The following is a 15,148-nucleotide window of genomic DNA, read 5'->3' as shown; positions in this document are numbered from 1 at the left end:
CGCCAGCCGTCAGCCCTACTTGTGACTGAGCAGCACCCGCCTGCCCTCCCCCCGCCCCCATGGGAGCGCACCAACCACCAGGAGGCAGCTCTTGTGTTGAGTGTCTGCCCCCTGGTGGTCAGTGCACATCATAGCGACTGGTCGTTCCACCATTCAGTTGATTTGCATATTACCCTTTTATTGCTTTAGAGAATATATATATATATTCATGTATATATAGAGAGAGAGATGGGGAAATATAGAATATCAATAGGTAACATTTATGGAGCATTTACCATGAGTGGCGGGGTGGTGAAAGGATTGAGAAAAGACAGACAAAAGAATGAAAGCTGGGTCTCGGTGGGACGCTGCTCCCTGAAGAGGAGACAGCGCCAGCGCCCACAAGCCGTGTCTTTATTTTATAGCAGATGCCACAAGACAAAGTAGGGGCGTGATCATGTTGTTTACAGCATTCTCATGAGTTCCAACCCTACTCAACTACATGCACCTGAACTCTACCACAAGGCACGTGGGGCTGCGTGTTCGGACCATAGGTTCAAGCTCACAACCATAGCCGTTGGCTATAATTGTGCTGGGAGGGCCCTGCCCTTTCAGCTGGGACTTGCGCGTGGCAATGAGAGGACCCTGCCCTTTCATTAGTCCGAGGTTTGAACCTGGCCAAAACACTGTAGCCGCGCCCCACATAACACCTCCAACAGTGCCTGGCAAATAGCAGGTTTTTCCAAATGTGTCCTGGATAAATGTATAAGGTGGTGATTATGTACCTGGGCTCTGGGGCCTGACTGCCTGGATTCCAATGCTAACTCTACTGCTTCCCAGCTGTGTGATCCTGTGCAAATGACTTAGTCTCTCTGTGTCCTCAATGTATAATGGTAATGATAACAGAATCTGCATCCAAAAGCCATTGTGATGGTAAAACACTCAGAAAAGTGCCTGGCACGTATGTTCCATAGTATTAACTTGACTGATTATAAAAATATGTACTATGATGATGTCACTCACTATAGGGGCTCAAAAATAATGCACTTGATAGTGTATGGAGTAGGAACGCATTGATACTGATGAAGGGGATTTAACAAGGGATCTTGGAGGAGGTAGGAATTGACTTGGTCACAGAAAAGTTGTGTGGGGGGCACAGAAAGGACAAAGAAAGGACATTAGGGGCCCAGAGAATAAGACTTGAGCAGACACCAGTGGGAGAGCGAGTGGTGAGCACATTACAGAAAGGTATGTGTGAAGAGTGTGTGGAGGCTTGTTCAGATGGACACAGGTCTGAAAAGGGAGCTTGTAATGTTCCTATAGGCTGTGTGGAACTACTAAATGTTTTTGAATATAAAAGTGAAATAATCAGATCATGGTTTAGGAAGATAACTCTAATGATCACAGGAAAGGGGGTTGAAATGGGAAGAGACTAGATACTAGACTGGCAAACTCAGATGCCTACAGCGGGCAGGCAAGAAATTTAAATGAGGGAGGAGGAGCAAAGAAGCAACAGGAACCTGGTCAGCTGAACCACTGATGCCTTCTTCTCATCAGTGCACAGATGCTGCTCAGTTTCAGCCATTGTTGCCATGTAGGTTGTGGGTCCACTGTTACCAAATTTTTCTGTTTTTCAAAGAATGTCAGGAGATATAGATTTATATGTAATTCTAACTTTTAATATACATTTGTAAGTTAAAATGGCCCTTATTTTAATTTACAAATGTGTGTTATAAGCTATTGTAATCATTCGGGAAAAAAGTGATCAAGTCCTTATCTAGGAGAGGGGCAATATGTATAGAAGATGGGAACAGACAGCTGAGATCCACTGCGGGTAGGGTTTGATGACTAATTAATGTGGACAATGAATAGGAAATGTTGAAAAGACTGATGTTTCCAGCCTAAATGACTAGGGAACACTGATGCAACCAGCAGCATCATGAAATGGAACAAGAATGGTTCTAGCCCAGGGGTGGGCAAACTTTTTGACTCGAGGGCCACAATGGATTCTTAAACTGGACCGGAGGGCCAGAACAAAAGCATGGATGGAGTGTTTGTGTGAACTAATATAAATTCAAAGTAAACATTATTACATAAAAGGGTACCGTCCTTTTTTTCAATAGTTTTATTCATTTCAAATGGGCTGGATCCGGCCCGCGGGCCATAGTTTGCCCACGGCTGTTCTAGCTAGTTTGGCTCAGGAGATAGAGCGTAGGTCCGCAGACTGAAGGACTGCGGGTTTGATTCCGGTCAAGGGCACATACCTTGGTTGGAGGCACTATCCCTGGCTCCGGTCAGGGTGCATGTGGGAGCAACCAATCGATGTGTCTCTTTCATCGTTGTTTTTCTCTCTGTGTCTTTTCCCCTCCCTTCCACTCTCTCAAAAAATCAATGGAAAAATATCTTCAGGTGAGGATTAACAACAAGAGCAGGTTTGATTGCAGGTCAGGGCACATACAAGAAACAACCAATGAAGCATAAATGTGGAACAACAAATGGATGTATCTTTCTCACCCTTTTCCTCTATCTTAAATTTTTTTAAAATAAAAAATAAACTGTTTAAAAAAAAAGAATGGTTTTTGAATCAGAGAGAACCAGTTCAAACTCAGCCCCATCACTTAAGACCTGGGTGACACTGCGCATGTTACTTACGCTCTCTGAGCCTCCATTTCTTCTCTATTATATGGGATAATACCAATACACATCATAGAGTTGTTTATAAAGATTACATGAGATCGTGCATGTAGAGTGCTTGGCACCGAGCCTGGCACATAATAAGAGCTTAAATGTTTGTCAAATTTATTGGGAACATCCTTTCATTTTACTTCCAGTAAGAGCCTGCAGATTTTTATTTGGTGCTCTCTACTCCTGCCCTGCCCAACCCGAGTCCAGAAGTATCATGTGACCCAGCCCTAGCCAATGAGAAAATTGCATCCCTCTGGTGATAGTGATGGGTGCGGGGACCAGATCAGACGGTCTGAGTCAACAGAGTTAACAGAGTTGAAAGAGGAAAGAAACAGAGCCCGTTTGGAGCGTTTCATTTCCTGTAACATGCCACACCTGAAATCACCTCTACATCTGGACTTTGCAGTTAAGTCCCCTGTAGGTAGTATTCTTTTGGATTAGATTTTCTGATATGTCTCAATAAAAGAGTTCTAGCTGACTTTGTAACTACAACCACTGTTGACTTTTTAACTCAGATTCCTAATGACGGCATATCCTTAGAGTTTAAAACTGGCAGACCTTAGAAAGACTCTCTCTAGTGATGGTCCCCTGGGATGAGGCCCTATCCTTGAATATGTCTTAGGTGAGAGTGTGAACATGACATGTATCCAAGGGACCCTGAGAGGGCATCCCAAGGTCACAGGTCAGTAGCACCTACCCCGTTTGAAGTTCAGAATCCAAACTTGAGAGTGAGGTAATGGGCTGTGGGGGCACTGCCTCTGCAACTTCTAGGGCTCTTGTCTGGTTCCTGGAGGAGAAACTTGGGCAGGACACTAGCTGGGGAAGCAAAAGGTAGATGAGACCTAGAGACTTGAGAGAACTTTGGATGTACGGACAGAAGATCTTCACTTTGACCCTCCAGGGATATGGTGCCTAGGCTGGCCAGCTCTACTCTCACCTCTGGGGATCATGAGTGGGGGTGTTACATGTGCAGCCGGGCCCTAGCTGGCACTTGGGAGACAGGGGGTTTAGCTCTATAATCTAGGACACAATACTCACTTCTTTATCCTTACTTTCCTTAGTAGTAAAACTGGGAGAACGTAATAAAACATACCTAAAGGCCCAGCGGGCGTGGCTCAGTGGTTGAGCATTGACTTATGAACCAGGATGTCATGGTTCGATTCCCGGTCAGGGCATATGCCTGGGTGTGGCTCAATCGCCAGTGTGGGGTGTGCAGGAGGCAGCCAATCAATGATTCTCTTTCATTATTGGTGTTTCTCTCTCTCTCTCCCCCTTCCTCTCTGAAATCAATAAAAAATATTTTTTTAAAACATACCTAAAGCATTTAGCAATGTCTGAAACATAGTTCACTATGTTCTAAGCAAACATTTCTTCCTCTCAAGTTACTCATCTGTAGAGTGAAGGAGTTGAAGCAGAACTCTAGTTACTGGATAACCCATGAGGTTCCTTCCAGCTTGCAAATATTCTAAAACATTCTGTTTCTTTAGCTTATTTATAGTGGTAGGCTTATGATGATACTACAGAACCATCACCCGTTACACAAAATGGTGCCAAAGGCAGCTCATAATTATTCAGTATGCTTTATTGAATTCTTTAGTATGATAATACTGTTCCATATTGTGTCTGTAACAGACCACATATGGGTAGCACTCCTGTGCTCGTTTTAAAATGGGTCCACAGCCCTAGCTGGTTTTCTCAGTGGTTAGAGCATTGGGTTGTGAACTGAAGGGTCTCAGGATCAATTCCGGGGCTGGTATGGGAAGCAACCAATTGATGTGTCTCTCTTCATCTCTCCGCCTCCCTTCTACTCTCTCTAAAAAATCAATGGTGGGTGAGGGAGTATTTTTGGGTGAGGATTAACAAAAACAAAACAAGACAAAAAAATGGATCCACAAATTGTTTGATACTCTTCAAGAGGTAGAATCTAAATCTCCTCTTCTGGTGACTTTCTTCTAAGAAATGGGACAAAGCAAAAGTAACAGTGTGATGCTTCCGAGACTAGGTCATAAAAGGCATATGAGTGAGCTGTCTTGCAAGAGAGCCCCTCAACCAGGTCAAGCCTTCAGATGACTGCAGCCCCAGCAACATTTTAACTGTAGGTCCCTGAGTCAAATTTACCCAGTTAAGCCATTTCTGAATTTCTGACTCAAAGAAGCTATGAGATAATAAATATTTGTTGTTTTAAGCCATTAAGTATTGGGGTGATTTATGTAACTAAAGATAATTCATACAACCCCTAATCAAGCATATTGAAAATTTTGCAGGGCCATGTATAAATATTCACAGCACGTGGTTTCAATGACCTCTGCAAATAACCTTACTTCAGTTCAGTCAGGTTTGAGTATGAAATGAGTTGCCCAAAACATAAGACTTTTGGTTATCTTATTTTATTATGGAACTGGAAATGAGAAATTGTGATCTGGAATTACATCAGGCAAAACACTCAGAAGACATTTTTCAGCCCCAGTGTGCCTGCTAGACAATGACCATAGCAGGGACCAATGCCAAGAACTGAGTTGATTCTCTTATAAAACAATATTAACAACTGCAAACTGCCTTCCTTACTAAACTGTGTATTCAGCATGTATGGACTATTATTTTCATGGACTTTGCAGCCAGAGGGAGCCCTAGAGATCACCTGGGTTGGAGTCTTTCGAAGTGAAGGGCAGTGAAGAGGTCACACTCCTCAGATCTGGGGAGCCTGGGAAAGGTACTTGCCCTGCGGATCCTGAGGCCTTACCAGGCCACTGAGGTAGAATCTCAGCAGAGGACCGAGGAATCATAGTAGCGTCATGGCGCCAGGTAGGTCAAGTAAACTCTTTAAACCTGAGTTTCTACATCTATAAAATGGGGATTATAATACTACCTGCTCATTAAGATTGTTGGGAGGATCAAAGGAAATGATGTAGCAAAGTGTCCAGCACAGTATCTGGTATAAAAATGACTTCTGAATTAAATTATATAACCCAGGTTATCCCTTGACTTCAGGGAGACCAGCACCTGGAGAAAGCATAACATCACCCTCACTGCCATCTGAGGTGTCAGGACGTACAACAGCTTAGGTGTAATAATAATAATAATATTATTAATAATAGTCACAACATGATTGTTAAGTGTTTATGTGCCCAGTAACTATTCTAAGCATTTAGCTAATGTTAACTAATTAAATTCTCACAACAATCCTATGAGGTAGATGCTTTTTTAAGACCTGTTTTACAGATCAGAACAGGGAAGCACAGGGCAGTTAAGTAACATGTATAGTTACAGCTCCTATGCAGCAAAGTTAGCACTTGAATTCAGAGACTCTAAGTAATTTGTAACAGTGAGTTTTACCAATGTCGCTCACCCTAAAATAAAATAGAAGGAACCCAAGTCCATAAGTGTCCCCCTTTCTTAACGAATATGCTGGTCTGCCTCAGAACTATGTGTAGCTGAAGGCTGAGGCCCCAGAGAAGCTGTGGATCCTGGTTCTCAAGCTCCCACCAGGAGTGCGTTTGGATAAAACAAAGGGAAGCACTGGCAGGCGCTGGGCCTGGGGCGGGTGGACACTTTCTGGAGAAAGCAGTTCAGGCAGGGAGCCTGGAGGTCCCCCAAGAACAGCTTAGCTTACTCAGTTTGCCTGCGTTGACCTCAGGCTTAGAGCTTTCGCATAACCCGGTCCCTCAGCCTGGAATTCTCTCTTGGCTTCTTTATCACTTGTGTCCACTATCCCTTAAGTCTAATCATTTACATCCTTAGAGAGGCCTTTTCTGATTATTCCATTGAAAGTAAATGTCCTATCCCATCCGAACACTCCATTATTCTCTATAATATCCCACTCTTTTTTTTCCTATTAGCATTTATCACAGTTTGCAATCATTTTAGTTACTGATTTCTGTTTTCTGATCTTCCCCACTGCTCCAGCAGGAGTAAGATGTGCCTCACTCTTGCCCCTGTCTCTCCCCTATTTTAGGAACCATGCCTGTCTCATTAGCCACTGTAAACTCCAGGACCTGATTGCTAACAAGGTCTGGTACATAATTGATTCCATCAGGACTTGTTGAATGAGGGTGAGTATGCAGATAAACATGGGGGATATACCAGCCTTTCCCTCTCCCACCTACATTGACAGCCATTCCTCATCGTTTCACCCTGTGCCTGTCCCTCCGCATGGAACTGCTGAGCGAAAACCCTTGACACACCTGCTCTCAGCACCTGTCACTGTCCTCAGCAGGGGATTTCTCCCACTGCGCCACCCCCAGTCTTTACCACAAAGCAACTACATCTTTTGGGAGAAAGGCTGAACCAAGCACACATGAGCTACCTGAACAGAGTAGACAAGTGGTTCATAATACCGCTTATATGCTGTAAAAAGGAACCAGCTTTGAGCTCCATTATCTTCATTCCTAGAAAGGAAAATAGAATGCAATTAAGTGATTCATACTACAGGGGGCAGTGGTTTTCCTTAAGCCTGAAGCAGCATCATTAGTCACTACCACAATCACTTTAAACCAATTCTTAAAATGACACCCAATATTTGAACCAATTTATCCACAGCTGAGATCACAGCTGGAGACTAGTGATGGCAGAAAGAGGGCACCAGGGCCCCATCTCACGTCCTAGCTGAGACAATCCATATTCCTATTGACTTTGGCAAGAAACAGGTGGAAACCCAGTTGGGGACTGGAGAGTAACTTTGCTGTTGAATGTATCCCCACCTTCCCCAGCCCAGGACCCTAGGAATGTAGAACTGATAACTCGAGATGACTTCAAATTGGCAAATGGTGCAATTCAATGAGAAAACCAGAATTCCTGATCATAAAAACAGCAGCATTTTCCAGATAGAGATTCCTAGAAATAAAATGCCAAACACAGCACAAGTCATCAAAAAGCCTCCGAAGCAGGAATTTCCCACTTGACAGAAACCATCCACTTAGTGTTCAAAGGGAAAAGAACAGCATTATCCCAATTCCTTATACTTTGTTGTTTCTGGGATTTGGAATTAATTATTCAACTAAATAATTACTCTGAAATTCATTCAAGACACTTTAGCTCTGTGACCCTGGGCAAGTTACTTGGCTTCTATGGATCTCTATCTCCTACAGAATGGAAAGAATTGTAGTACTTGCTTCATGTTGTATAAAGATTAAATAAATTATAATATATGTAAGTGCTTAACGCAGTGTCTATCATATAGTAAATGCTAAAAATATTGAAAAACCATTTTTTTGCAGTTGTTTACATGGTAACAGCAAATAAGCTCACAGTCAAGCTTACACTCATCCCTATCTCATTATATCCTAACTACAGGCCCAGTGCACAAAATTCGTGCACTGGGGGGGGGGGCGGTCCCTCAGCCCAGCCTGTGCCCTCTCACAGTCCGGAAGCCCTCAGGGGATGTCCGACTGATGGCTTAGGCCTGCTCCCCTGGGCGGGGGGAGGGAGGAGCGGGCCTAAGCCGTCAGTCAGACATTCTTAGTGCTGCCAGGGAGGCAGTAGAGGCTCCCACCACCACTGCTGCACTTGCCAGCCATGAGCCCAGCTTCTGGCGCACTGACCACCAGGGGGCAGCTCCTGCATTGAGCATCTGCCCCCTGGTGGTCAGTGTGCATCAGAGCTCCTGGCTGGTCTGCTGTTGGGCCAATTTACATATTAGTCTTTTATTATATAGGATGCCAGTTTGCTTTTCCACTTCCACTCTAGAGCAACATAAGGGCAAGGTCTCTTTCTTTGTGTACCCTGGTGTCAGTAAGTTATCTGGCAAACAATAAGCATTCAATAAGCTTCTGCAGTGAATAAATGAAGGTATATTGCTCCGAGGTTATAAAATGAAAAACACACAGTCCTTGTCCTTATAGAACTCACGGTCTAGGGGTGGAGAAAGACACTAAGTAAAACCACATCTTGTGATTGGTTAGAGTTCTGAAAGATTGCTGTTAGAATTTGCCTACCTTGGGGGAGTAGGGGAAGGAGGTGATGTATAAGCCAACCTTGGAGAGGGATTTCACCAGGGAAAGGTTGGATGGAAGAAGATAGCATCTAAACTGAGTTTTGAAGGATGAGTAGGAGTTGGCCAGATGAAGAAGGTAGAGAGCTCTCCAGGCAGATGAAGTAGCATGTGTGCACTTCAGGATCTTGTGTGGGGAGGATGTGTATATCTGTTTTTATATGCATGAGAGACCTTTTGCCATCAGACTGTAGATTCCACTAGGAGAGGAGTCAGTGAGTTTTTTCGATAAAGGGTTAAACAGTAAATATTCTCAGCTTTTTGAGCCATCCAGTTTGTCACAACTACTCAACTCTGTCGCCGCAGCAAGAAATCCGCCCTATCAGTGGATAGAGCGGACTGAAGGATCCCAGGTTTGATTCCACTCAAGGGCACATGCCTGGGTTGTAGTCTCGATCCCCAGTAGGGGGCGTGCAGGAGGCAGCTGATCAATGATTCTCTCTCATTGATTTTTCTATCTCTCCCCTCTCCCTACCTCTCTAAAAATCAATAAAAATATATTTTTTAAAAAATAAAAAGAAATCCGCCATAGACAATATCTAAGCAAATGGTGTGGGCATATTTGACCTGAAGAGGACTGGACTTGGTCCATGGGCTCTAGTTTGCCAACTCCTTTATACAGAATGAGAAAACTGCCCCTCTGACTTCCCAGGATACAGTGCACAAAGGCGTCCCAACCACAGAGCTTATGCTCAGAGGCCTTCCCGTGATCAGACTTCGCACGAGTTATCAATTGCCATGTTACAAATTATCACAAAACTTGGTGGCTTAAATCATTAATATTTGTTACAGTCTCTGTAGATATGGAGGATTCTGACAGGGCAGTTTTGGCTCAGGATGTCTTAGGAAGTTATAGTCAAGATATCAGTTAGGGCTGCAATTATCTGAAGGCTGTACTAGGGTTAGAGAATCTACTTTCAAGGTGGTTCACTCACTTGGCTGACAAGTGGGTGCTGGTTTTGGCAGAAGTCTTCAGTTCCTCCCCACATGGACCCCTCCACGTGGCTGCTTGAGTGTCCTTCACAACATGGGGGCTGGCTACCCCAGAGCAAACAATCTAAGAGACCAAGGTGGAAGCTATTACCTAGCCTAGGAAGTTACACACTGTCACTTTTGCCATATTTTACTGTCCATAGATTCAATGTGGGGACAGACACTACACAAGACAAGTATAGCAGGAGGCAAGGATTACTGGAGGACAATTGAGGCTGGCTACATTAAGTAAAACCCCAACCTGTGATTGATTAGACTTCTAAAAGAAGGTACAGAGAGCTCTCCAGGCAGATGAAGCAGCACATATGCACTTCAGGATCTTATGTGGGGAGAGTGTGTGTACCTCAGTGATGTGCCTCACTCTTGTCTCTGTCTCTTCCCTATTTTAGTCAAATATCATCACAGAACTTTCAAGAGAATCTGAATGTCCCAAACCTCTCACATTAATCATAAAAGACAATAAGAATACCTCTTGTTACTCTGGAGACATTAAAAAGTTGAATGAACCCTTGCTACTTTTGCTCTCCTGAAAAGCATGAGAGAGACTGGGGTACAAACATAGGAAACTCATTTCTGAAATGTTCCCTCAAGGAAATGGCTTACTGGACAGAGCCATTAGTTGCTCCCCATCAGTAAGTTGACCCAAGGCTTCCCTATTCCAACTTCTTCACTTGGCCAAAAATGAGCTGCACTAGATAGGCAGTTACTTCACTCTTTACCTTTCATAAATGAAGTAGAATCTAGAAACTGCTAGAAACAAAAGCTTACTATTACCCAATGGGGGCTATTTTGAGGAAACAGGATGAACCAACTTGGTTCCTATCAAACTATTTGGGACTTAGGATTCTAATATTTTAAAATTGAAGAGACCTTACCATGCTCTCCAGCCTCCAACTTGATCTAGCTCCCCTTCCTCCTGACCAAGAAATCCTGCTTCTTCCCACAAGTATCACAGTCCTTTTTCACTAGGCAGGGGCTGGGAACACGCGAGGTGACATGTTTACAGTGTTTCTTTGCATGGTGTGTGGAGGCTCTGTGTTTCATAGCTGGGGCAAAGAGAGTTTTATTTATTTTGGTTGTCTAGGTGACAGGAGACAGCTGAGAAAGAAGTAAAGGTGACAGAGAGGGATAGTATGTCAAATGACCCACTTCCAACTGCTGGACTGTCTCTGAAATTCTGTAACCCAGAAGACGAGGGTCAGTAGCTGAGGGACATCTTGCTGTTGAGACATAGTGGACTCTGGCCAAAAATATTATTTCTTGGGGACTCAGATGACAAACTGTGATACAAATGTGGGATCATTCTCCACAATTCTGCTTAGAACCCAGCAATACACAGGCACCCTGAGGTGTAGGCACTAGAGTGCATTGCGAGGAAGCCCCTTGGCATGGACATTGGTGTTCTCACAACCAGCATAGTTGGCAGAGGCAGCAGCGAGGCTGCCTAAACAGTGCTGACAGCTAAGATGTCCCTGAGAGGGAAGCCATGATGCATGACAGGTGCCCGTACCTTATCCACCAGGTTGTCAGTGTAGGTAGGCGCTTCATGGGGATTTCTGGAAATGACCCAGGCACTTCTGGGTGAGGGAATTATGGTCTTATAATTTGACATGTAAAGGCCTACAGTCATATCTTGGGGTAGTAACATAAATATGACCTCACTATAGTAGCTAAGAGTATGAATTTGGGAGCCAGACTACTGGGGTTTGAATCACAATGTGACCCTGAGCAAGCTAATGAACCTCTCTGAGCTTTATTTTTCTCATTGATAAATTATAGATAACATTACACTTAATTCATAAGGTTGTTGTGAGTATTCCAATAATTATCTATCTATATATAAAGAGCCAGGGGCCATCGCAACTGAACAGATGACTGAAAAGGTTGAGTGGCGCCACAAGGCCGGCAGGGGGTTTAGTGAGGGACGACCAAACGACTGAGCAGTAGGCTGTGTGGGGCAACCAGGCCGGCAGGCAGAGGCGGTTAGGGGTGATCAGGCAGGCAGGCAGGTGAGCAGTTAAGAGCCAGCGGCCCCAGACTGTGAGAGGGATTGGGCCTAAACAGGCAGTCGGACATCCCCCGAGGGGTCCCGGATTGGAGAGAGTGCAGGCTGGGCTGAGGGGAGCCCCCCTGCACGAATTTCGTGCACTGGGCCTCTAGTCTACGCAATATAATTATTGAGAAAAAATTAGAACAGTGGCAGGCATACAATTGTTGAGGAAAATTTTTTTGCGTTCATAAGTTGATAATGCCTGAAACAAACTTATAACACAAACTTCCTAGGATGGAACACCTCCTCAACCGTGGAGCCTGTTGCACATTGGAAAATTCCAGTTATTAAAATTTCTGATGGTAGGACAATTTGCCTCACTTATTTTAAATATTTTAATTTCTTTATTGATTAAGGTATTACATATTTGTCCTCATCCCCCCATTACCTTCCCCAACCCCCCAATTTGCCTCTTTGCAACTTCTCCGCATTGAGTCCAGTGTTTCTCGGAGCTATTCCAAAATAAAACTTTCCCATGCTAGCAGCTCACTAGACAATCCTCAGACTGGTTCTGAGAACTCTCCCTCCCAGGTGTGTGCCTCTGGGTCAGTGCAGACTCAGTGTTGGGGAGCGATGTGGACTCCAAGGGACAGCCTGGGGACTGTCTCCAGGAGACCTTCCCCCTTCAAATGAACACGTGAGGAAAAAATGTCAGATGAACCCAAGCGTTTCAAATTAATTTTGTTTGGGAGAGCAAAAGAAAAGGCATTTCCAAAGTGGGCCAAGGACTTTGTCAAAGCTGTGCCTCTAAGAGAGAGATGGACAACTGGCTGGCCTGGAGGCTGGCCAGCTGGGACGCCTAAGCCCGTCCAGGGACCTGAGCCAGCACTGGCTCCACCTCTTGGGGCGTAAAAAGGAAAAGTTGGTTTCCTCAGTAGAAATAAGCATATAGTATGTGCCCGGGGACAAAATAAAACTCTCCCTGTACCTGGCATGGGTCCTAACTCTTGCCTCCACGTGGGGCAGAGGCCTCCCTCATTCCACTTTCACTGTCAGAAGGCATATCTGTCCCTCACCTCCAGGGCATGAGACTGCCAGATGCAAGCACATTTCTGGGTTTCACTTGCTCAGGGCTTTCTGATTCATTTTCTTTTGTGGGCCTGAGGGGTGGAAGAACAGGAGGGAGGAGGGAGCATGGAAAATGACATTTCTGGTCTCAATCAGACTTTGTTTTCTGTAGCATGGCAAGTGGAAACTCTTTTCAGTTGCTTTCTGTTTGACAATATTTAATAAGGCAACTATTTTGGAAGTAAGATCTCATTTCTTTCATTTAAAAAATTTCCCCCTACTATAAAACTAAGGCTTCCTCATCAAAGGAAACAAAACATCAACCACAGTCCACCATCTAAAGGCAACCTTCATTAGCAGTCAGTGGATTTCTCAACAGAACGTATGTCAGAGCTTTTCATTTCTTTTCCAAATAATTGTAATATAGTTTACAAATTCCAAATTATTCACACATATTATGAACATTTCTTCCATTGATATATACTTCACATAAATGTATTAACAGTTCTGTTAAGATATAGTTCACATACTATATAATTTGCCTATTTCAAGTATAGAATTCAATTTTTTTTAATATATACACAGAACTGCACAACCATCACCATTTGAGAATATTTTTATTATCTCAAAAAGAAACTTTGTACCTATTAGCAGTCACTCTCCATTACCATCCCACCCCAACCGCAGCCCTAGGCATCTACTAATTTACTTTTTGTTGTGGAGAGCGGCTACAGTGTTTGGACAGGTTCAAGCCTTGGACTGATGAGAGGGCACAGTCCTCTCATGGCCACGTGCAAGTCCTAGCTTGGAGGGCAGAGCCTTCCCAGCACAATTATAGCTAACAGCTATAGTTGTAAGCTTGAACCTATGGTCCGAACACGTGGCCCCACGTGCCTGAGTGATATCGGCTTGATAGAGTTCAGGTGCATGTAATTGAGTAGGATCGAACCCCACGAGAATGTTGTAAACATCTTGACGACACCCTTACTTTGCCTTGTGGAATCTGTCTATAAAATAAAGATACGGCTTGTAGTCCGTGGCGCTGTCTCTCCATCCGGGAGCAGTGTCCCACCCAGACCCAGCTCATTCTCTTGTCTGTCTTTTCTCAATCCTTCACCGCCCCCACTCAGGGTCACTGAACCAGGCTGAGCTGGCGCTGCACGTAAGGCGCCCTGGGGCTGAGTATGCCATGGTCGTGCCAGCTCGCCACATTTTGTCTCTCTAGATTTGCCAATTCTGGATATTTCATATAAATTGAATTATAAAATGTTTTTTATTACTGGATTCTTTCATTTAGCATAATAGTTTAGGGCTCACTTATAGTGTGTATAAATACTTCAATCTTTTTGTTTTGTTTTGTTAATCCTCACCCAAGGATATTTTTCCATTGATTTTTTAGAGAGGGTGAAAGGAAGAGGGAGAGACAGGGAGAAATATCAATGTGAGAGAGATGCAATGATTGGTTGCCTCCTGCACACACCCAAACCAGAGCCAGGGAACCTGCAACCAAGGTACACGCCCTTGACTAGAATCAAACACAGAACCCTTCAGTCCTCGGGCTGATGCTCTATCCACTGAGAAAAACTAGCTAGGGCAATACTTCATTCCTTTTTATCGCCAAATAAAATCTTATATAATAAAGAACTAATATACTAATTAGACCAGACAGTGGAATGCTTCCGGAACTACCAGTGGGCAAGGCCATGGGGCCAGGGGCCAGGAGGCAGCCAGGGCCTGAGGCAGCCGAGGCTGCGAGGGCCAAGCCCCTTGCATGAATTTCGTGCATTGGGCCTCTAGTTCTATTATATGGATCTACTACATTTTCTTTACCAATTTGTCAGTTGATAGACCTTTGTGTTGTTTCCACTTTTTATTTTTATTTATTTATTTTTAATATATTTTTATTGATTTCACAGAGGAAGGGAGAGGGAGAGATAGAGAAACATCAATAAAATGAGAGAGAATCACTGATTGGCTGCTTCCTGAAAGCTCCCCACTGGGGATTGAGCCAGCAACCCAGGCATTGGCCCTGACCTGGAACCAAACCATGACCTCCTCCTGCTTCTTAGGTTGATGCTTACCCACTGAACCACACTAGCCAGGCTTGTTTCCACTTTTTATGCATTATGAATAATTCTGCTTAAACATTTTTGTGCAAGTATATGTTTTTATTTCTTATGGGTATACCTAGGAGTGGAATTGCTGGGTCATAAGATATTTCCATGTTTAACCTTTTGTGGAACTGTTATACTATTTCCCAAGGTGGCTGGACCATTTAACATAACCCCCTAGTAGTGTCAGAGGGTTCTAATTTCTTGTCAGCACTTATTATTATCTGTATTTTTTAGTATAACTATCCTAGTGGGTATAACACAGTATCTCATTATGGTTTTGATTTGTATTTCCCTGGTGGTTCATGATGTTAAGCATGCTTTTATATGCTTACT

General features: G+C 43.9%; 1 protein-coding gene across 1 annotated transcript in view; it reads left to right on the top strand.

The window, feature by feature from the left end:
* The first annotated feature begins 5,456 nt into the window (after window positions 1-5,456).
* Window positions 5,457-15,148, top strand: part of SERBP1 (SERPINE1 mRNA binding protein 1) — a 61,998-nt gene continuing 52,306 nt past the window's right edge. The window contains exon 1 of the mRNA XM_006766917.2: window positions 5,457-5,466. Coding sequence (XP_006766980.1) covers window positions 5,457-5,466 — 10 coding nt within the window. The remainder of the gene's footprint in view (window positions 5,467-15,148) is intronic.

Source organism: Myotis davidii, unplaced genomic scaffold (genome assembly GCF_000327345.1).
Source record: "Myotis davidii unplaced genomic scaffold, ASM32734v1 scaffold122, whole genome shotgun sequence".
Classification (NCBI taxonomy): Eukaryota; Metazoa; Chordata; class Mammalia; order Chiroptera; family Vespertilionidae; genus Myotis; species Myotis davidii.
This window is presented reverse-complemented; position numbering and strand designations above follow the sequence as displayed.